This window comes from Hyperoodon ampullatus (genome assembly GCF_949752795.1).
Source record: "Hyperoodon ampullatus genome assembly, chromosome: 9".
In the NCBI taxonomy this organism is placed as follows: domain Eukaryota; kingdom Metazoa; phylum Chordata; class Mammalia; order Artiodactyla; family Ziphiidae; genus Hyperoodon; species Hyperoodon ampullatus.
In genome coordinates this window covers 13089400-13113336 of record NC_136922.1, presented here as the reverse complement: position 1 = coordinate 13113336, position 23937 = coordinate 13089400, and the positions used below count along the sequence as shown (strand labels likewise).

General features: G+C 39.0%; 1 protein-coding gene across 1 annotated transcript in view; it reads right to left on the bottom strand.

Moving 5' to 3' along the window:
• Window positions 1-255: 255 nt before the first annotated feature.
• Window positions 256-23937, bottom strand: part of KMT2E (lysine methyltransferase 2E (inactive)) — an 88981-nt gene continuing 65299 nt past the window's right edge. Inside the window, exons 13-26 of the mRNA XM_079710929.1 lie at window positions 22943-23207; window positions 21900-21998; window positions 12812-12976; window positions 12174-12482; window positions 8452-8706; window positions 8139-8283; window positions 7111-7361; window positions 6639-6695; window positions 5929-6492; window positions 4647-4936; window positions 3683-3771; window positions 3450-3575; window positions 3180-3277; window positions 256-2336 (exon numbers count right to left, since the gene is read on the bottom strand). Of these exons, the coding sequence (XP_079567055.1) occupies window positions 843-2336; window positions 3180-3277; window positions 3450-3575; window positions 3683-3771; window positions 4647-4936; window positions 5929-6492; window positions 6639-6695; window positions 7111-7361; window positions 8139-8283; window positions 8452-8706; window positions 12174-12482; window positions 12812-12976; window positions 21900-21998; window positions 22943-23207 (4207 nt within the window). The 3' untranslated portion in view covers window positions 256-842. The remainder of the gene's footprint in view (window positions 2337-3179; window positions 3278-3449; window positions 3576-3682; window positions 3772-4646; window positions 4937-5928; window positions 6493-6638; window positions 6696-7110; window positions 7362-8138; window positions 8284-8451; window positions 8707-12173; window positions 12483-12811; window positions 12977-21899; window positions 21999-22942; window positions 23208-23937) is intronic.

Below are 23937 nucleotides of genomic sequence, written 5' to 3'. Positions count from 1 at the left end.
CAAACTCTATCTGGAAAAGGTAACTTCTGTAAAAACACTTGCATAAACAGACCCCAATCTCAGAAGTGGTGGAGGACAATTTGGTAAAACTGACGTAATTGTGGTTTATTAACATGAATTAAAATGCCCAACCAGTGCTTCAATGTGACAGTATATTTAAAATAGAGGAATTAGCCATATACTGTACTACTTTCACAAAGATCACACAGTTCTGCAAAGACATGTCATATGTACAGTGCTATATGTCAAATGAGAAAAGCTGTAAGCGATTATATACGCAAAAGAAATGCAGTATTTACAGTTTGTCAGGAGACATTAAAAATCATCTATACATTAAATTACATTTTGCTTGCAAATAACCGATAAAACAAAATGAGCCATCTTCACACCAAACTAAAAATCTGTATTGCATTTTTTTATACATAAGATGCACTCACAGAACTGCTGATAGAAAATCCTCATACTGCCCTTACTTAGCCGTGTGTTTGTTTAATGCATATGTATAAAATAATATAGAAAACATTCACTAAATGAATTTAATTAACTCCAACAATAAAATTTAAAGATCATGTGGCATCAAATCTACTGCCAGAAAAACAGCTGGAATGTTCACTTACAAAATAAAAGATACCTACACTGGCTTAACAGCACATTTTTTTTTTTAAGGAATTTTTTTTTAAAAAGCAAAAATGGGAAAAATACAATGAGAGAGCACTGGTGTTTTTTTGTTGTTTTTTTATACAAAGTTTCATGTACAAGCTTTAAAAAGTACCTTAACAGGTACATATGAAATATACAGTTTATCTTACAGAACATTTTAAAAAATGTTGTTGGAGTCCATTTTAATGCCACCCTGAACCATGGTAATTGTTCTGAAATGTTGGTGGCACCTGTGCTCTGTGAATTGGAATCTGTCCAGGCACTGGAGATGCCTGCTGAGGGCCTTGAACCCCATGTGGCAGGGCCACAGAGCCAGGATGAGGACAGAACCCTGAAGCGGTAGGTGTGGGAATACTGTTTGGTCCTTGGGGCTGGAGATGAGGACCTGCGACTGGTAAAGGACAATGTGGCCCTGTTCCAGAAGGCTGGTGTTGGGGTCCCGGTCCCAGAGTGGTGTGATGTGTAGTAGCTTGTGAGGGGTACGGTGGTACGGCTGGATGTGCACTCGAAGGAAAAAGTGGAGGTCCTTGATGAGGTGGGTGGTGTAAGGCTGGGGCCGATGGGGTGTGATGCCCGGAAGCCAGAACGCCGGGCGGCGGCGGCGGCGGGGGCGGTGGAGGGGCTGAGCTCACCACGTGCTGGTGCTGTGCTTGCAGAGCTGGGAGCCCCGCGGAGGCGTGGGGCGGTGGGTGGTGATGCGGGGCGGGCGGGGGCGGGGGCGGGGGCAGACGGTGTCCAGCCGTTTGAGAGTGGACGTGGGACCCCGGGGCGACGGCGTGGACAGGCCCCACGCCGTGCGCTACGGAGTGTGGCTGTGGCTGTGGCTGGGCGAGGTGTGGTCCCGGAGCGGGAGGCGGGGGTGGCGGCGGGGGGACCCCGGCCGCGGGGGTCTGGTGGTGGACGGGAGGGGGCTGCGAAGGCAGGAAGTGCCCCGGAGTCACGTGGTGTCCCGGCGCGGCCTGCTGGCCCGTGGTGCCGGGAAGAGCCTGATTTGGTCCGGGTGTAAACACGGTTTGTTGGGAAAGGCCGCCTTTCAGCTGATGATAGCTCTGGAAGTTCGCGGAGGGCTGCTGGTTTTGGTAGTACGAGGAGGGGGGCGGCGGGGGCGGCGGGGCCGCGCCGCCCGGGCTCGGCTGCGTAAACTGCTGACTGAGTGCCGCCGGGGGCTGTCCTGAGGGCGTCTGCGGGAACAGCGCTCCGGCCGGGGCCTGCTGCGGACTGGCCTGAAGGGTCTGTGCTGCTGGGTAAAAATTTCTGGGAGGCTCTCGCTGAGGTGTTCCCACTTGAGGGGGCTGCGAGTGGTGAGGCCTGTAGGGAGAGCCTAACTGCTGCGAAGGAGGCTTTGGTGAGAGATAACCGTGTTGTACAGGCGTGTGAGGCGTCGACGACTTTGGAGGATTTTCTACGTGAGGTGACGGGGGACAGTGCGACTTCCCGGGCGCAGAAGGCAGCTTCTGGGAAAGGTGCTCAGAGGAAGTGCGACCCAGCGGCTGTGCAGGAGGATTCTTCGAAAGTGCTTGGGTGTTGCCTGACGGCTGTTTCTGGTGGAGCTCTGTCTTCAGGGGGACACCGTTCTCAGCTTCTGACACAGTCACTGCTCCCTCCCAATGGGAATCTGCTTTTGTGAGTATTTTCCCATGTGGCTGGGCAGGAATGACAGGTCCCGGTGAACCAGGCTGTGAGAAGAAAACAAATTTGTATAAACTTTAGAAACATTTTATGTACACTGAGGTTTGCTATGACTGGTATTGAATGTTAGCTAAATATTCATTTTAACGGGGGCAGGGAATAAGAGGACAACTGCAGAGGCTTGGGATGTTAAAAAGCCAGTTTTTTTAAGTAGTTCAGCAAGTTCCAATAATAAGCTTCAACTGAATTCCCTGAATTTTTATTGAAGACAAGTTAAGGAAATTAATCTGCCTTTTTTTTCCCTGAGCACTGAAACCTGTCTTTGACTCCTATTCTGAAAGAACCACACTTAAACACTGCAGGCAAGTTTCAATTCCATAATTGAAATGTCTGTACTCCACCTAAGGATACATTTGCTTGGGTAGATAAACTTGCTCCCCCAAACTGTTTTCATTTGTAATACCTTGTCCATTGTTCAAATACAGGTAATCCAAGGATAGACTACTTGAATATATAACAGCGTTCTTTAAGGAAAAAGAAAAAATCAATCTGAGACTTCCTCATCGTTAGTTTCCAAAGATACTGCCCCACTGGGTTATCATGTCTTCATGACCCAGGATAGAGGCAGCATTTCTTTTAAATTAAGAATGTCACCTGACCGTTTGTTTTTAGAGAACTGGCCGGTCAAATATTTTATGAAAAGACTATGAATTTCCTAGACACCAGGATAAGGAAGGGGGAAAGGAACTCTTGGAGCCAATGTAAGCTGCTGCAGTACATTCAGCACATTGGAACTTTAACAGGAAAAGCGTCCAGAAATGAGAAAAACCTCCCGTGCACATTACCATCCACTTTTCTGAAGGGCCGCGTTCAAAGGTCAATGTTATTACCTTGCTCATTTTTGAAGGGCTTTTACAAGTATTTTGGGAAGTATCTGGGGATACACAGTCACTTGTAGTCGTGGGTTCTGGATTTTCAGGATCAGGATCTGTAAAGCATAAGGAACCACAGAAAATGTAAAACTGCACGATAAATACCGCTTTTTACTAACACTTCGACGTACATTCTACTATTCAAACCAACGTCTTATAAAGGCTCTCTCTTTCCTTTCTGAAAAGGTATTTAAAACAACAACCATGATAGGTCATCTGCTTACTGACCTTCCATAAGTTCACTGAAAGAAGGGACTGGGCCCTTGGGTTGCAACTGGGGAATGTGATTTGAATGAGATGAAGGTGAAGACGGAACATGAGTCGGTGAACATGGGACACAGGGCGACTCTCCCCCTAGAGATGAAGCAGAAGCAGACCCAAAGAGAACATTAGAAGCGCAGAACGGGGGTGCAGAGTGATGAGCTGACTCCACTTTTTGGCAAAGGAACAAGCTCACTTACCACTATCTTTATCTTTTCGGTGATCGCTGAGTAGTAAAGCTCTCTGGTAACTCCTCTCTCGCACTTGCTCCACTGAAGTTGAGGCGGTCCTTTAAAATCAAGTCATAACATCAGTTTGTGTCCCTTGATGGCCAACACAGCCCCTCAGATAAAGGCTTTTGCTCTTTGGGGAAAAGCTTTGAAAACAACTCCCCAGCCCAGCCCCCTACACCTCCCAAAACTGAGACTTTTATCCTCATTGGTCTGCAGAACTCGGGCAGACGCCATTCCTTTGTCTTAAGCAATTTCTTGGTGAAAAGGAGGGGGCTGTTGAAGGGGGCGGGTAGCAAAACAACATTCAGAACGTCACCACAGGTTACCAAAGGGACCACATGTACCCCTGACAAACTACCTTGGGTCTGGATTATAAGGCTAGCAGGAAGCTCTGAGGTAAGAGGACCATGGAGCAAAATGAATGTGGCCTCCTGCACTTTGCAGGACCCTTCTGTATCCAGCTGCTTCTATTCCTATCGAAGAAACACTAAACATGGCTGTTCTCTCAAGGCAACTGGTAAGGGTGGCAAAGAAACTGCCGGACGTTGACTAGGATAAAGGTTCTTTGGAGAGGAATACTTGTGTGAAAATTATCAAGGAGTAGAGATATAATGGACCTTTAATGGTGCAGGGAAATACTTAACTGGCTTAAAACTCTTATCAGCAAAAAGGATCTGTCAAAACTATGATCACAAACCTCTGCTTTAGGAGAACGACAAACAGGAAGGCAGCTGATTAACAAAAACTTTGTTTTTCAGAATAGCATACTACCAATCTTTACAAATATAGCTCCGTTCAAAATCAGCTATGTAAAAAGTTAAGATCCTGACTGGATGATAAAATAACAAAGACTACTGTCATTATAAGGTATATTACTTGTAGTTCTAAAGTTACCAGTTAGTTAGGTTTTTTTTTTCAACAGGCAGCTTACCATTGGACTTCTGGTTCATTCTTTTCACTGGCAGAAGCTTCCTTAACAGGACAGTTATTGCTGGTTTCTTCCAAAGTAGCATTATAAACTGTAGCTGGTGTTGGTAAAGGTAGGCTAGCAGTGCTTTCTACCTGCTCCCCATTTTCATTCCCGTTGGCACACCCATCAGCATTGTTGCTGCTCAAGTTTCCACTTGTGTGAGGTGATACATTAACCAGTGGAAAGTGTTCTGCCTTAGAGCCACTTTTCCTAGCTTCACGTTGTCTTTTCCGGTATTCTAATAGAGAAACCTTAAGCAAGAAAGATAAGGGAAAAGCAAATCTTTTATCCTTGTTTTTATATGTCAGTGTCAATCTATTTTTTTTCTAAAGAGAATTACTATATTTACATTAAGAAAATTATATAAAATAATTTGATTCTGAACAAACAATAATAATTAACAATTATCAAATGCCTACTATATGCCAGGCATTGTATTTAGATGATTTACATACATTATCTCATTTAATCCTCACAACAACCCTATGAAATAGGTATATTATCATCCCCATTTTACAGATGAGGAAATTGAGTAACTCACTCACTCAAGGTCACACAGCTGGTGAGTGTTGGAGCCGGGATTCGAACCTAGGTCTTACTTGAAAGCCCGTGCTCTTTCCACTATACTATATTGCTTCCCACAAAGTTGCCAACTGGACTCTGTTATAAAAATTAAAAGCACACATCACTAAAATTCTTTCGACTTGCAAAGCAATAAGCCTATTAACAAATAAAATACGTGTTGTAGTTTCTCCCACTGATCTGAAATAAGGCATTCTAATTGTCTCGGTATGTCTGCCAACCAAATAATGGTGGTAAATCAGGGAACTTATTATTTATATAATAAATACTTTTATATCCATGGCCTAAATACTGTAGGTATCAAGGATGAGGAAAGACGCATTTCTTCCTGTTCTATGTAAAATAAGGGTAGTAAGAACACAAATATTATTCAATTCTGTTTATTTGGTTGGGAAGTGGTTATCTTTAAAAGTTACTCTTTCAGTGAAATAAATCACCTTGAGGTTTCGATCTCTGAAACCATGCTCCTTATAGGAATTTTCCATATCACTAGCTCTCTGCAAACATTATCTAATTCACTGAGCATTTACAAAAGGTTTAAAAATGTACATATCAATAATTTATGAATGCCTTACACAATACATATTATAACTACTATTACCCTCAGAAGTAGTATGAAAAAAACACTATTAAAAGGACTATAAATCGTTAAATTTGTAACCTTTTTCTTTTGTGGTGGATTCTGGGGTGTGCAACTTCCGTCGATCAAATTGTCATTAATAGTCCGTCCAAAACCAGATACAAGCCCATCTTCTGAAGTACAAAACACAGGTGTTTCCATAAACATGCCTCTAGTATCATCCTGCATCAGGCACTTTGACTCACTTATTCGGAAGCCTCCTCCAACCTCCAACTGATGTGAGGGTGTCAGGTCCCTCAAGTTGGAGTTTACTGAGAAGTTAACTCCTGCTCTGTCGGGACTCTTTACCCAGGAAGAATACATTGGGCCCCGTCCAGCGTGAGCAGATTCCAGTTGGCTGTTAGACTCAGTCCTATCATGTGCAGGTGTTTCCATGGTTTTATGTAAGGCAGCTTGCTCGACCGTATCGAGTCCCAGTTGAAGGTCCGATACAGATTCCTTTTCTCCAGGGCACTGCCTACTGACGTCAGTCCTACTCCTAGGGCTGGTATAACCAATAGTCTTTATTTCTTGCAGACTGAGCTCAGTTAAATTAGAATTTCTAAAAGGCCCCAATGTTAACATGGTTGAAGATCTGTCAAAGCCCTGTTTACAGAATTAAAAAAAAAAAATTACACAAATAACCACAATAACCACATTTGGAAGCTAGTTACATTCAATCTACCAATAATTTATAATGATACTAGGGAAAAGTCGCCGATTTATAAAAACCTTTTTAAATATCTCCTTACCTCTTGACTATAAGTGCGTCTCTTAATTTCTGGAGAACTTTCTGGGGAAGAAATATTCTACATAAAAGAAATAATCATAATTGAAAATTGAAATGTTAACAAAAAAATTAATTAATATATTATATTTTAATACATTAATATTTATAGAAATGAGAACGTAAAATGAGAAACTCCTACACAGACTTTGGTCTTAAACTTTTTTATTTCCATTCCCCTTATATTTTGCTTTAAGGTCACTTTGATACACATAGTCATTCAGTCTGACTTTTGTATATCAGTCAGATGAAATGGAAGTTATGTGCATTTTAATAAAAAATAAAGTTTAAATTCACAAATGCATGTTCCAAATTTTTGCTCTTAGATTCTTAAGAACTTTTTTTTCTGCTCTCAGTACGCTAATTATTAAAGGGAGAAAAAAACAGCTATTAAAGAAACCCCATCCCCATGGGTTTTTGTTTCTGTTTTTTCTCACCTCAAAGTGCATGGTATTTCCCGGTGTCCCAGGAGTTACTGGGGTAACTGGTGAATAAATGGGCTTATAACCATTTCTACAAGCTTCATCGTCTGACTTCACCCGTGGAGGAGTGGCGAACGATGGATCCGTCGGAGTGACATCTGTGTGAGTTGGGGTAGCATATGGTGACGGAGTAGGCGTGGAGGTCTCTGAGTAAGCAGAATCTAGGAGCTGATAGAGTCTTCGTTTTTTTAGTGGGGTAGTTAAATCTGTTGGTGAAATACGAAATTACACTGCTGCTATTTGCTATAATCTGTAATATATTCTGGGAAAGATCAAAAAACTTCAGCAATCGTAATTATGATTTTCACCCCGAAACTAAATTCCACGGTTTTTAAAGATAACAGGGGGCTTCCCTGGTGGCGCAGAGGTTGAGAGTCCGCCTGCCGATGCAGGGGACGCGGGTTCGTGCCCCGGTCTGGGAGGATCCCGCGTGCCGCGGAGCGGCTGGGCCCGTGAGCTATGGCCGCTGGGCCTGCGCGTCCGGAGCCTGTGCTCCGCAACGGGAGAGGCCACAACAGTGAGAGGCCCGCGTACCGCAAAAAAAAAAAAAAAAAAAAAAAGATAACAGGAAGCAATCTCTCCCCCACCCCCCCGCCCCCCAACTTAAGTCATTTTCACTGTTAGCAAGCATATTATCTTGCCAGAAGGCTTACAGGCCTGGTGGGGGGGGGCTCTAAGAAATCTTGCAAGTACAGCTGCTAATTTAACTGATTTCTAAGAGTCCTTTTGAATCTTGTTGAAAAACAGCTGGCCAACCAGGCCCAAAATTCAACCATAAGCCCCAACATATTGTACATGGTACTTCAAATTAAGGTTTTCATGTCCACCTTCGTCTAAAACTTTGGAGGACAGAAAAGAGAAAATATATGTAACAATGTGCTTCTTTTGAAAGGTACATAATAATTAGAATATATATATATATATATGCTATATATATCCTGCCACATTCTCCACACTAGAACAACACTGAAAAGAAATTCTACCTGGAAGAGAACAGCTATCATTTAATAGTAGTGGACTTCTATTTTCACCATTGACTGTAGGACTTCTGGATCTTTCTTGACAGGGTGAATTAAATCTGTGTAAAATTGCTGAGTTTTCTTCTTCCAGAGCTTGTTTCAACCACCGCTGAAATACATTAGAACAATAAATGAAGAGAAATCAGTTTGTAGCTGTCTACATATCCTATAACTGTACAGCCAAGTCCAAAAGCATTTCACTACCAGGCCTGGTAGACTAAGGAATGAGAATGGCCTCGGGCTCGTACTGGATTTTCATCTCCAAAGCAAAGTTTACCTTCTTGCACGAGCCAGAAATGTTTTCAGGAGGTTCTTTTCTTCTCCTTTTTTCTGAAAGGAACGGGGAAGTGAATCGAATGTAGTGCTTAGGAGTACAGTAGACGTGCGGACTGGAAGTGAGACCCGGTAAAGAATTGAGCTGCGTAGCTAACACTTCAGGATCTGTAGTTATGCGCAGAGGCTTTTCGGAAAGGGTGTCTGAAGGTTTTCCTGTCTTCTCATTCTTCTCACTTAACCATTCATTGACCAAGTGCTAGAGAGAAGGAAGATCCGGATCACTATATATGTAATTATACAGATTCTCCTATAGAATATTCTAATACCAAATTTGTAACTGACATTATCTAAAATGAGAGATTAAATCATTCATATATGATGTCTAAGAAGTCAATATAAGTCATTCTGCATTTCCTTGGTTACCTACACTTATTACGAAAATTTTTTTACACAATTATACTTCGTAGGAACAAAACACATGATAGTTTTTATAAAATAGTAAAAATCTAGGAGACCTCAGTACTATCTTAAAAACACAAACCCTAAACTGCTTCTATATTATGTGTAAAATGTTTAGTTTGTCAGACTTTAGGCAGTGTTTGTTTGTGGTACGTGGGCCTCTCACTGTTGTGGCCTCTCCCGTCGCGGAGCACAGGCTCCAGACGCGCAGACTCAGCGGCCATGGCTCACGGGCCCAGCCGCTCCGCGGCATGTGGGATCTTCCCGGACCGGGGCACGAACCCGTGTCCCCTGCATCGGCAGGCGGACTCTCAACCACTGTGCCACCAGGGAAGCCCTAGGCAGTGTTTTTCTACTCTGGCTGCCCATCAGAATCTCCAGATGAGGCCAGTGCATGCATGCATATATATATATATATATATATATATATATATATATATATATATATATATATATATATATATATATATATATATATTAAAGCTGTCAGCATTGACAATCACTAATGATTTAAGGGGGTTGAAATCTCTAAGTTCCCATGCTTTGAAAATTCACATAATCCCTTTCTTGATTCTGTTTTTTTTTTTGCATCTACAATGTACATAGTTCAGTCTTTACTGGCTGTATGAATATACCTGATCCTAAAGTATAATGATTACTCAACTTTTTCTTTTTTTAAAAACTAGTTATTTAGTAAAGTTCATATGTAATGGGCGTGGAAATAAGGATTACATTTCTCAGCTCAAGCACATTTTCTTTGCTGTGTGGGCATTTATATCTTTTCTATCTAGCTATCAAATTATACTCCTTTTATTTTTATTATAAATGTAATTTGTAGAATATGTAGAAAAACTATATGTATTTACACATACATTCTCACAATACACATACAGAAATACATACATTAAAAAAAGTATGCCCACATCCTGTCTTCTAGAGATAATCACTATAAGCATTTTGGCATCTTTTCTTTCCTTCCTTTTTTCAATGTATGTAAACTTCCTTTCTAGGACAAGCAACAGTGGGGCTATAAAGCACTTGGGAGTCTGCAACAGACTGCCCCGGTGTGAATCCTGGCTTTGCCACTTACTGTAACCTCAAGCAAGTTACATAACTTTTCTACATCTCAATCCTGATCTATAAAAGAAGGGTCATGAGAGAAACTAGCTCTACAAATAGGGTTATTGTAAGGATTACAAGAGTTAAATAACCAAAGCTCTTCATAGAGTATCTGGCACAGAATAAGTGCCATGTATGAAACTGAAGAAGGCCTTTACATTATAGGAAATCACGATAATTTGGTATTCTGTCAAACAGTAATGTTGTTTAAGATAACAGTATATATCATACGCAAAACCTGTGGGAAAAAGGCTTATTTTTATTTTATTTTATTTTTTAGAGAATCAGGATACAGGAACCTATATCTCAAGACCAGGGAATTAAATCTATAGTGCCACAATAGTTTAGTCATTTAATAATTAAAGGGCAGGGACTATGTCATATTTGTAATCAAGAAAGCAGCCTTTTTTTTGTTTTCCTGCACTGTGCAGCTTGGTCTTGGTTTCCAGACCAGGAATTGAACCCAGGCCCTCAGCAGTGAGAGTGCAGAGTTTTAACCACTGACCACCAGTGAATTCCCAGAAGTAGCTTTTCTTTTAAACATGAATCTTTTTTCTTTCTCACTAATCCGAATTATGGAGAAAATCTGCAGCTACTTTTTGTCCTCCCAAAGTGGGCAAAAGTAACTGCTCATTGTCAACATCAAGTGCTGGCTTGCTTGTTCAGGATCCATGGTGCAAAGGTGAGCACAGACTTCAAATCAGAGCTGTGTTTAGATCGTCTCTGTCTAATCCTCTGACTCGCCACTGAAGTATACTCCCAGGTTCCTCCTAGATACTTATGAAGTATACTTCTCATGGGTTTCACAGTACCTACGAACTATACTGAGTTTGGTAAGAATGAAGACCAGGTAAAGTGGGTTTCGAAGCATTCTGTTGTAGAAGGGCGTGAGAAGGATCCATTTATGATCCACCCCACCGCCCAAAGAGCCTAAGGGTTGCACTTTGGTATCTCGGCTCCAATCTGCTGTACTCAGAATGGAAGAAAAACAAAGCTTCATAAGGGTGTTCTGTATTTCTGGCCTTCCTGTAAAACTCAGGTTGGTTTATCTCAGTGATTGTTTACCACAATTACTTTATTAAATCTGACAGTTTTTGAAAGATTTTTATTAATAAATTGATCTAAAACTACCCTTCCTGAAACCCTCCTACACTGTTGGTGGGAATGTAAATTGGTACAAACAGTATGGAGGTTCCTTAAAAAACTAAAAATAGAGCTACCATATGATCTGGTAATCCCACTCCTGGGCACATATCCGGAGAAAACCGTAATCCGAAAGGATACATGCACCCCAGAGTTCACTGCAGCAGGACCTAGAGATGATCATACTAAATGAAGTAAGTCAGAGAAAGACAAATATCATATGATAGCACTCATGGAATCTAATTTTTTAAACAAAGAAACAAATGAACTTATTTACAAAACAGAAACAGACTTACAGGTTACCAAAGGGGAAATGGCGGGGGCGGGGGGCGGATAAATCAGAAGCTTGGGATGAACACATACACACTATATATAAGATAACCACCAAGGACCTACTGTATAGCACAGGGAACTCAATATTCTGTGATACGCTATATGAGAAAAGAATCTAAAAAAGAACACATGTACGCATGTGTATAACTGAATCACTTTGCTGTACACCTGAAACTAAGACAACATTGTAAATCAACTACACTCCAATAAAATTAAAATGAAACTACCCTTCCTTATAAATTTTCACATCCTACTACATTCTATGGAAATCAACAATTTCTTCACATTTAGTTGTTGTAATCTACCTTTACCATGAAATTTATAAAAACTACAAAGAATAAAGAAAGGATAACACATCTCAAACTAGCTGTTTCTGAGAAGTGTAGTTTAGTACGTAAAGTAGGCAAAATTAAATCATTAGAAATCAGAATTGCAACACTACAAGGAAGCCTTGATATACTGGATATTTTAATGATGCAAACATTTCTATTAACTGATTTTACAGTTTTGCAATTCTCATTCTTAGTTTAAAACTTTGCTAGTATAAAAACTATGACTTTATCACTCTTCCTTATGAGATGTTATAGACTGGATTCCTAAAACATGAATATATTTAACATCATAAGACATCTGTTAAAAAACAGTTCTTACATTCATTAAGAATCATACCTTTTTTGTTTTGGGATACTTTGTTGGACATTTATTAAGTGCTGGAACTTCAGTTTCACTAATTATTTCTGCTAATGCAGTTTCACTTTCTGGTTCTATTGCAAGTACAGTATTTTCAGTATCATTTTGTTGTGAAGTAACTTCTACATCAGGAGAAGACGGTTGGATATCTGAGCACATGCTGACAGTTCTGTGTCTCCGACGCTGCTGTCCGATGTGAGTCCTACTTCGAGAAAAACTTTTTCTCTGTTTAGTTCTATTTACTTTGGCAGGAGTTGGCTTGCTAGCAGTTTCTTCTTTTGCTTGTTCCTAATTCAAAAGAGAATGGAACTTTTAATACGCTGTTTATATAACTTAGTAGTTGAAATCTAACGGCATCAATCTGCTTCAGAAGCTAACTGCCCCAAATGTCTTTATGAATTGATATATATTAAATTGACATAATTAAAAATTTTCTTACTCTCAAAAACAAAGCAAGTAGAGTCTCATAGCTGAAGTCTAAATTCTCATAGGATTTGAAAAATGCTACTGAAAAGCTAGCATCACATCAAAAATCCTTTATAGATGTCATTAAATTGTGGAAATTTTATTGGAAAGTGGTTAAGTGTGACAATAAAACTAGACCTGGATAATAATACCTGAATAACTTCAGCATCAGTGACGATCTGTGCATCTTTACACTCAGTTTTAACTTCAGTTTTGGCAGTGCTGATCCTTTCCAAAGCTTGTTCTCTTCTTTTCTCTCTTTTTTCAAGTCTGGCAAAAGCTTGCAGAATTGCTTCCATTTTCCTTTCTTCTCTTGTCTACAAAATTTACAGTAACATAATAAATACTGCTCTGAAGTAAAATTCAAAAGTCCAAATGTTCATGGCAAATTAAAAAAAAAATTCTATGATGGTGTTAGCAAAACACCTCTTTTGATGGTAGATATGGGATTAAAAACATTTATACTCATTTGAGATCTTTGAGAATCCCAAACATCTTGGTAAACCCTGTCATTACAAATATATTTCAATGAAAGGAATGTTTGGATGATTGTATGTCAATGATAAAGGTAAGGCAAAACCAAAAAAAGACTCAAGAACGACCCTGCTTTATCAAACCAAAAATCTTTTTTTCTCAATAATACATTAGGCAGCCTTTTAAAAATAAGATCAAAGTTCCTAAGGTAATAATATGTTGAAAAGGTTAAACCCATATGAACGTAAGGAGTGAATATATTCACATGTCATAGCAGGATATTGTGGGGTGAAGTCCTGGGTTTAAATCATGATGCTACCAGTCATTTACTATCTCTGTGATCCTAGGCAATGTAACAACCCTGGTTATTAACCTTTTTGAGCATCTTATAAAATGTGGGTAACAATATTTACACTTCACAGAATTGTTAATGAGTTCAAATATAAAATATCTGTGAAGTTTTCCAACCTTACTTGGAAAATGGTAGGCATTTCTTAGGTGTTATTATTTCTCCTTTGGCTCTCTTGCCCTCCGTTATAATTGTTATAAGGCATTCCTCTATCTTCTGCTCTTCCTGTCTACACTGACAGTTCAAGGCAGAGACTGGAAAACAGCAAGAGTTCCTTTGAGCGTCAGTTCTCTTTGCAGAGAGAACATTAAAAGCAAGACCCAGAGCCTTGGCCAGGGGGCCTGGCAAATGCTTCAGGTTTCAACCAGAAACAGGAAGCATGTCCATCAACTGTCCAGTTCTCCAAATGGAAAGAACCAGGTCCTGAGGCTCAGATCCATTCGTCTTTCTTCCTTTATTGTCATCGACATGGGAGAGAAAAATCAATAACTCAAGGTCTGGCTGCATGGTCTTCTCAATATCAGAGCTTTAGAGTTCGGGTAATTATCAGCAGAGATTCAAGCATTAAGACACCGACGGTATGAAAACTATTACTTACTCTTTCCTATATTTTTGTCTTTCATTGTTCCACTAGGTAAGGGAAATTTGTAAACAAAACTCTTCTGAGAACTTTATAATTAGTGAAAACAAACTACCCTACTGCAAATGTGTCAGTCTTATAAAATGTGTTATCCTCACCCTCTTTATTTTACAGGTGAGGAAACTGAGATCCAAAGAGGTAAGATTACTTGTTCATGGACACATATCTGCATCTTAGCTCTCTTGGTCTGGGATGGATAATAAGACACTAAAATAAAGGACATAGGCAAAAGAGGATCACTTTACTGGAACTGGAAGTTTCAAAGCTGAATTCTTTTTCCTTAGATAACTCATGTCTCTGGTCTTATAAAATCACTTTACTCGACTCCCTCTCATTTATGGCTCTCTATAAAAATCCTGTCTCAATATATTAGGGCTTTTCTAAAACCCTAAATTTAGAAGTCTGGAGTAACTAAAAAATACGATTTTCATAATTGCTTCACCTGTGGAACGGGGGTGGGTAGAAAAAGAAGGGGTTCATTAGTGTGCTTATAAATTTAAAAATAAATCTGGGAAAAGTACATTTTTCCAAAAGAAACAAACTTGTCTTAGCAAGAATCATTTTATGTATAAAATAAATTTACCCACGGGCCAGGCACCCAAAGGAGATATTTTCTATGTCATGATTATCCAAGGTTTCCTAAGATAAATACGAATTTATGCCAAAAGAAGTTTCCTTGACATGGTCCATTATTCACTTGTTTTAGATAGAGTAAGGGTCAAAGATAAAATTACTTGATGTAAAGACAAAATTAATTCATTTAAAAATTGAACTCCCTTGGTAAACAATGCAGCTAATGGATAGTCAAAGCAAAATCCTTTATTTCAAGATGACTCGATCTTTTTGAGCTGGTCAGGATCTTAAAAATAATCTAGTCCTACACTGCTGAAGAAACCAGAGCCCACGTGTATTAAGTGAATCACTCAAAGGCAGAGCCATAATTATTATCCAAGTTTCCAGGCTCCTGGTTTGCTCTTCTTTCCAATTATCAACCACTGACACACTACAAAATGCAAAATAAAGCATAGCTCTTCCTACATTTATACATCTATTAACTGAAAGCACTAAACAGGTATCCTAATAGCTTTAACCCAGCTTCATCTTAAAACACACACTTTAGAAAATGTAAACATGCTTTTTATTATGTGAAGAAAAAAGAAACATTAGTTACTAATCTACTTTTATTTTAAATTCCTTAAGGTTCATATGTCATTCAGCTTTTATATTCACCAGTGTATTCTTTGATACACACAACCAGATATACAGTATGTAATGACTGAAAATTTACCACCCACTTTATAGATCTGATAAATAAGTTTTATATATAGCTTCAGATAATTACAGCTGATTCTGCAGGGGACTAGAGAAATTAGGAGTCTTAATTAGTCCCAGCAGACTGTCCATAGACCCTGACATCTGAGCTGGATGTAGTTTAGATGATACTTGTCACATAAGGCTACCACCAGGACCTGCATGTTTCATTATCAGGACTTATTCCAAGCCACTGACTGTTCAGACCTCAAAAGTCATTTTTACTCTCTATGAGCTTGGCACCTGATAGACCCTGATATATAATTAGAATCAGACAGGGTCGACTTTTGACTTTTGTTGTTAACACCAACACTGTTGTTAACGCTGGGGTGTTGGGTGCTGAACTAAACAAACTGTGAGAGACCTCTGATGAGATCTACAGATTGCTTTTATGACGTTTTTCAGTTTATGGCTTTACAGTAACACACAAGAGTACAGTAATTTTCTGTAAGCAGAAAGTCTGCTTAATATCCCTTTACAGGATTTTATCACTTGAGGAGTGGGTACAGTGAGAATTTTTATTACAATTTTGTGCTTCAATGTATAAACACACTGGAACACAAATTTAACTTGAAATCATGTCACCTTGTACTTGGAAGAGACTATGGAGATCTTCTTGTATGAGCCCCTATTCAACAAATGGTGAGGGACTTCCCTGGTGGTACAGTTGTTAAGAATCCGCCTGCCAATGCAGGGGACACGGGTTCGAGCCCTGGTCTGGGAAGATCCCACGTGCCGTGGAGGAACTAAGCCCGCAAGCCACAACTACTGAAGCCCCTGCACCGCAGGGAAGAGTAGCCCCCACTCGCAGCAACTAGAGAAGGCCTGTGCACAGCAACAAAGACCCAACACAGCCAAAAATAAATAAATTTTTTTATATTAAAAAAAAATGGTGATGGGCTTCCCTGGTGGTGCAGTGGTTGAGAGTCCGCCTGCCGATGCAGGGGACACGGGTTCGTGCCCCGGTCCAGGAAGATCCCACATGCCGCGGAGTGGCTGGGCCTGTGAGCCATGGCCGTTGAGCCTGCGAGCCATGGCCGTTGAGCCTGCGCGCCCAGAGCCTGTGCTCCACTACGGGAGAGGCCACAACAGTGAGAGGCCCGCGTACCGAAAAAAAAAAAAAAAAAGGGTGAAAACCTAAGGTCCATATAGTTCAAGGACTACATAATAAAGAACATGAATTAAAGTTTTATACAATATCACAACTGAAAAAATAAACTACACTGACTAAACTGTTAGAATTCATCCCAATTAGAGATATTTGGTAATTTGAAGCTGAGTGAAAATAAGCTTATGTACTCTGGATGCCTTACAGTGGCTTTAGAAGGAAATTTGCTAGTAGTAGGATGTAAGAATTGAGAAGGAAACAAAATGAAGACACTTAGGTATTTTGTGATTTCCTTTTTTTTTTTTTTTTTTTTTTAACCTTACTACCAAGTAGGAAGTGGCTCTTAAAAACAAAAACAACAGGGCTTCCCTGGTGGCGCAGTGGTTGAGAGTCTGTCTGCTGATGCAGGGGACACGGGTTCGTGCCCCGGTCTGGGAAGATCCCACATGCCGTGGAGCGGCTGGGCCCGTGAGCCATGGCCGCTGAGCCTGCGTGTCCGGAGCCTGTGCTCCGCAACGGGAGAGGCCACAACAGTGAGAGGCCCGCGTACCGCAAAAACAAACAAACAAACAAAAAAACCAAAAACAACAAAGTTGCCTTTTAAAGGAAAAGGGAAATGGCAGGGCCAACCTACCAAATTACTTACAGCGCTGAAATAGAGAAATTAAAAGACTTCTTACTCAACTAACTTCCCTTAACCTTTTGAATGGGAATTTATTAATTTATTAATTTTTTTAAAATGCTAAGATTACTGCTTACCAATAAACTTGTTCCAACAGAGTAAGCGTCTCCGTCTCTTCCACCACATGCTGGTCTAGTCTCACTTCACAGTTACTCTTTCCTGTTGGATGTTTGCTTTCCCTTCCACCCCATCCTGCGTGAAAGCTGCTCCAGAACAGGGATCTTGCTTTCTTTTGTTCACCCAGTACTTTAAATGGTGCTCAGCATATAACAAACACCCGAATTTTTAAGTGAATAAGAATTGTGTATACATTCTATAAACCATGTATATCACTGTAATTTGAAGGTATGTAATGAAGTCTTTAAACAAGATTTTGGAAATCTTGAATATTTACTACAAGGCAGCTGAAGCTGAATATCCTCATTTCGTTTGAACAGACAACCTATAAAAATAAACAGGTTCCTTTTTGCTAGTCGATACTACGATTAATTACCCATTCATTAATTATTCATATTTGGAAAAACAATTCCTAAACACTGTGATGAAGAAAATGGGACTTTAGAAAATTAAAACTAGTAATCAACATTAACTTAGTCATGCTCTGAGGAGAGAAAAGTAAGATGGACAATACATGTCAGATGACTTTTCTGGCAAATTTACCCTCCCTATAGTTTACTATTATTAAAAATCCTTTTGCATCTTCTAAACTGATCTTCTAAATCAAGTCACTTCCTAGAGACATTAGTAAGAGCATGGATTCTGTATAGTAGTGTTTTCTCAGAGTGTTTTTTCTATGGAATAAAAATCTGCAGGATGTCAAAGGTGTCACTACAAAAAAACAAGCTGAGGAAATGCTGACGTAAACAGAATTTCTCAAGAGGTTTCAAACACACCATGTATACTGGAAATCTCGAAGTTGGGGGCAAGGTATACTGTTTACTAAAGTCAACTGGCCACAAAACTCTTTCACAAAACATCTTAAATTAGAGTTCCATGGAATACTTTTTGATGTGAAGGATCAAGGCTGAGAAAATTGTGGGGAATCCTGCATCCTGCCTGGACTATAAGCTTCAGTTAGTTCACACTCATGGGCCTATCTATAGCTTTCCTCAAATGGCTGCCAGGAACATCTAATAAGCTCAATTATAGACCACCTACTTTTATAAAATACAGACCTTTTTTTTCCCCTAGAAGCTAGGGCTAAGGCAATGAGCCCTACAAATCCTTGCCCTTACGTAGTTTATATTCTAGTGATATACAGTTAATTCTAGGTTGTCCTAGATGCTTGACAGGCTTAAGAAACTCATAGCTAGGTGACTATCCCTCATATCCTTTTGTTGGTCTCAAATTTCTATCCTCCTACATGTGAAGACCACCTGAACCACCTTGCAGGGACTCCAGTTTAAGTAATCTGACTATAATAGGCCATCAAATATTACCAAGACTATATTCCCAAAGTAGTCTTTCCATAAGGTTGTGGAGAAGTATTTTGAAAATAAAATATTAAAATATACCACAAAGGAGGTTCTTTTCATTTCGTTATAAGTGGGGTGAAGGAGGGGAAAGCAAGACTCCTTTTGAATTTAAATCTTTCAAAGGTTTTATATCTTTCATCAACCACCTGTTCATCAAAACAAGGTGAGCTTCCCAATCTCTAACCCCCTTCTGTACACTTAACCTCTGACAAGGTTATGGCCACCTAACTTCAACTCAACTACCATGGACCTGGGAGAGTCTACTCAGTAGTACCCCGGTTTGGAAACCAGGTGAGTGTAAACAGCCTGCTGTATTTCAACTTACCGTATTATTGTATTTCAACCCACTGTATTTCAGCTTAAGATTCAAGAATTCTAGGATGCATGCTTTTGCATTCTAGTCATTTGAGTATAGCAAAAATTCTATAATTAAAACATCCAGGCAAACATAGCAATTACAACTAACCTCATTACAGTGACTTTGAAGGCTACAGGTTAAGGAGCCAAGGATTTTTAAATACTTACTTCAAAAGGGAACCCTCGTACACTGTTGGTGGGAATGTAAATTGGTGCAGTCACTAAGCAAAACAGTGTGGTGGTTCCTCAAAAAATTAACAGGATCCAGTAATTCCACTTCTCAGTGTGTAAAGAAAACAAAACCACTAATTTGAAAACATACGTGTACCCCAATGTTCACAGCAGCATTATTTATAATTGCCAAGATATGGCAGCAACCTAAGTGTCCATCAACAGATGAATGGATAAAGATGTGACCAATATACACATATATATGTGTGTGTATATATATATATCACACACATACAATGGTAGTAGTCCACTCCCAATGGACTACTACTCAGCCATAAAAAAGGAATGAAATTTTGCCATTTGCAGCAACATGGATGTGGAAGGCATTATGCTAAATGAAATAAGTCAGAGAAAAACAAATACTGTATGATATCGCTTATATGTGGAATCTAAGAAATACAACTAGTGAATATAAGAAAAAAGAAGCAGACTCACAGACATAGAATAAACTAGTGGTTACCAGTGGGGGGAGGGAAGGGGGGAGGGGAAATATAGGGGTAGGGGATTAAGAGGTACAAACTACTAGGTATAAAATAAGCTACAAGGATATATTGTACAGCACAGGGAACACAGCCAATATTTTATAATAACTATAAATGGAGTATAACCTTTAAAAACTGAACCACTATTGTACGCCTGTAACTTATACAATATTGTACATCAACAATACTTCAATAAAAAATATTTCATATCCCTTCAAAATACCAAATTCTAAATATTTACGTTTGTTTATTCCTATGAAAAATACTCAGCTGCACAACCGCCTTAGTGGCATATATTAAAATGAATATGCTGAAACAGATATAAAAACATGAAGTATGGGGCTTCCCTGGTGGTGCAGTGGTTGAGAGTCCGCCTGCCGATGCAGGGGACACGGGTTCGTGCCCCGGTCCGGGAAGATCCCACATGCCGTGGAGCGGCTGGACCCATGAGCCATGGCCGCTGAGCCTGCACGTCCGGAGCCTGTGCTCCGCAACGGGAGAGGCCACAACAGCGAGATGCCCGCGTACCGCAAAAAAAAAAAAAAAAAAAAAATGAAGTATTCATTTATATTAATATAGCATACTAGTAGGCAAAATCTGGACAAAACCGGATTCCCAAGTACGCCTTTTTGTCTACCTATCCAAAGTTCCATCATGTTCAACAAAAAGGCATTTCTCTTTCCTTCTGCGATCTCAAACTGAGGAGGTTCTAAGTTCCACTAACTTTCTCAGCACTGAAAGAAGGAAGTATTTTAAAAGTAGCCCCAGAATCATATAGCAAACCTCCAGGTTTGAGTTTTCTTTTTTCCTCTCATTTCTCTCCCCACAAAAGCATTGTTATAGCCCTTAAAGCCGTATTTGTATCAGACGCATGCCTCATACAGAAACCAATCATACCCTAAAGTGATCTTCTAAAAGTTTCTGCAGGATTATTGCAAAGACAAGGCTGTGGCAACTGTGGACTGAACTGGCCAATATTGAACATCTAGTCAAGAAAGGGCCATAGGTAATTTGGATAGGTACAGGTAATTTATTAGATGTAACCCAATCTTGAAAAAGGTTCAAGATAATTCCTTTAGGTAGAGGAAGAACTCCTTTTTCTTTATAAGCAAGCTCCTCCAATATTTTCTCCTATATTTGTTTTTCTTCTCTCCTATTCCTAACACTACCCTGTCCCACCAGAGCAGTGCTTCTGAAATCCTGAGGCTGTGAAACAGTTCTGCATTGCTTTTGCAATTTTGAACATCAACAATACATCAGTGTTAGAGGAATGACCATCAAGGCAATAAGAGAGAGTTACATTTAAGCAGGCCTACAATGACCAAAATCCAAAGATCCTACCGCTAAGTATATGACACCTGAGATTCCATGAAATACAACATGAAAATCACTAAAACAGGAAACAAGGGAGCATATAAAGGGGAGTGGGGAAAACCCGTACTAAGATCATCAGCTGGTATATAAAGTCATTTTCAAATCTTAAGGCAAACTATATCATAATATCTTCTTAACTGGCCTAGTAGACATTCTATCAATTGCTAAGTTACCATGGATTTTTAAGAAAATATCTTGTCCTAGTTTTTATATACATTAAGATATTTCAAATAAATAGTACAAGGAGTATAAATACTAAACTTATTTTAATGAAAACCTTATTTTATGATAGCAGTATGAGATGCAAAAATAGCAGCTGCCAAACAGTGGGTTTTCTTCTTTTTTGCATAACCCATTTATTTAGTGCTATTATAAGCTTTAAAATTCCATTTTTGTTTTACATTAAATTATGAAGAGAAAGGATACATTTAGTTAATGAAAAACATTTTGAACAGTAATTCTGGCATTAAAATTTATTAATAGTACTCTGCTTCAAAAATGTTAAAAAATTATTTCTTAAATGTCAGAAATTCTAAATTGTCTAATGAACACACAGTGAAAATACAAAAGATTAGTGGAAGTTACTTGAATGGTAATGACAAAGCCAAATAGAAATGCTCAGTGACACATCATGTTTGCTAACTTCAAAGAACAAGGTAAAGGCCCTCCTAAAGGCAGCAGCAGCAAGTATTTTGGGAAGAGCAGTGTCACTAAACCCATGTGACAGCATGAAGCTGCTACTGGCCTTCCAACTTACCATCTTCCTTCTTCTTTCTGCAATCTGTTCCTCTGACTCCATTTCTACTTCATTGCTAATGGGAGTTTTTTCTTCTATATCATCAATAAAATCTGGTTCCTGAAAGATGGAAATGACTGCTTTATAGAAACTACTACTCCATCTACAAACTAGAGGCACAGAACCATGTATTTTAAATGTCTTTCAACCAGAACTAATTAAACATAAAAATTACAATAGTACTTAAATCCATTTCAGAAACTTAAAACTGGCTCCTAATTCAGGAAACTTTTCAAAATCATGCAGTCAAATCATTTTGTTTTTCAAAGTTCTAGTCAATAATGTTCTTTATCAATAGAGTCCACAAAGCCTTAAGTTTATATTCTTACCAACACATAAACATACAAATTATTTCACAAAACCCAGTGCCTACAAATACCAAGTGCTTAATAAAGGTTTGTTCAATTTAACACTTAAGGGAAACTATCCTTAGAAGATAAGACACTGGAGACGAATAAAAGCTTACTTAATCTTCACATTTAAAAGGTCCCTCCTAACTAACTTCCATTTGTTTAGAGGGCATATAACAAAATACTTCCTGGTGAAGCAGAAGTACGGGCCAAACTCTTTCCCCAAATTTATCTTATGTGTTTTTAAAAGAACTTCCTCTCAAAAATCATATGTCACCCCTATAGAACTGATTTCATTATGTCCCAAATATTAAAGGAAAGGAATCATTATGGCTTAAGACTTTAAATAAGAACATTTATTATAAACATAAGGACAGTGGCATCTGGAAGAATGTTTTTAATTACCCAGTCTTAAGGAAAATCTTGTATTCAGTTCTACAAGGATTTGCTGGGTGAGCTGTTTCTTAAAAGTTTAACAACTATTGTACAAATTCTAGCAGAACCTGTAGTTTACATTTATAAGTACTTCATTAAATAACAGAATGGACTTAAAAGGTTTAAGCCATTTTATGTAAAAAAGAGGATAAAATATGACAAACTAATTTTCTTCTGTTCACTTCTTTCACCAAGGATCAGCAGAGCACAGTTCAGTACCTGATTATTTGACACCGAGAGCCTCAGAGGAGAAAGCTTTCTCTGTTTAGTTTCCGGGCTCTTCATTTTGTTCGCTGTTCCTTCACAATCCAAAGTAATATTCTGATTTTGTGTATCTTTTTCTTTTGAAATATCCTTTTCTTTTTTTCCTTTCTTCCTTCTGGTCTCATAACCACTATTGATGTTTTCCGTGGATTCAGAACTACGTTTCAGAACAGGGCACTCTGGATTTTCTTTGAGGCATGCGCAATCCACCTTGTACTTACTGGAAAGAAAACCAGTTAAATATTTGTTCAAGATATAGATTGTAATACCTTCTAATCCATTTTAAGCTACATCTCCACAAAACTGTATGCTATTACTAATTATAAGCAACCGTTTTCGCTAATTTTCATTCCTTGTAACTATGACAAAATAAATTTTCTCATAAAGACAATATAATAATTAGAAGTTGACTTCTGACCAGAGGTTGGGCCCTCAATCATAAGGATAACCAGTGATGGGTTACAGAAGGAAAAAACCCCAATAAATTAAAACGGAGTCTTTTTAAGTCAAATGATACCATGGCATATATTAAGGCAAAAACGCCAGGTTACCTCAGAGTGCTATAAAGTGTATATGCAGAGTATGATAAAATACTCTAAATCTGACCTAAATAAAAAACGCTAGGTACAATAAATACCAAACCTTAACTAGTTTGTCTTATACTTTAAGGAATGATTTCAATAACCAGGGTTCTTTAAAAAGCCACCTTGAAAAAACTGAATGTCATGTTTGCCTTTGCCCTTAGGTATTCCCTCTTTCAAATAAACGGAAGCTTGAAAAATAATTGCAGTACCTCTCATCTTCACAGTAGTGATAATTATTACTCCCATTTTACAGATGAGATGAAAGCTCAGAGGGCCAGTATCTTGTCCAAAGTCACACATTAAGTGGTAGGGATGACATTCAAATACAGGTCTGAGTCCAAAGCCCACACTTTTCGGCTCTTCAGT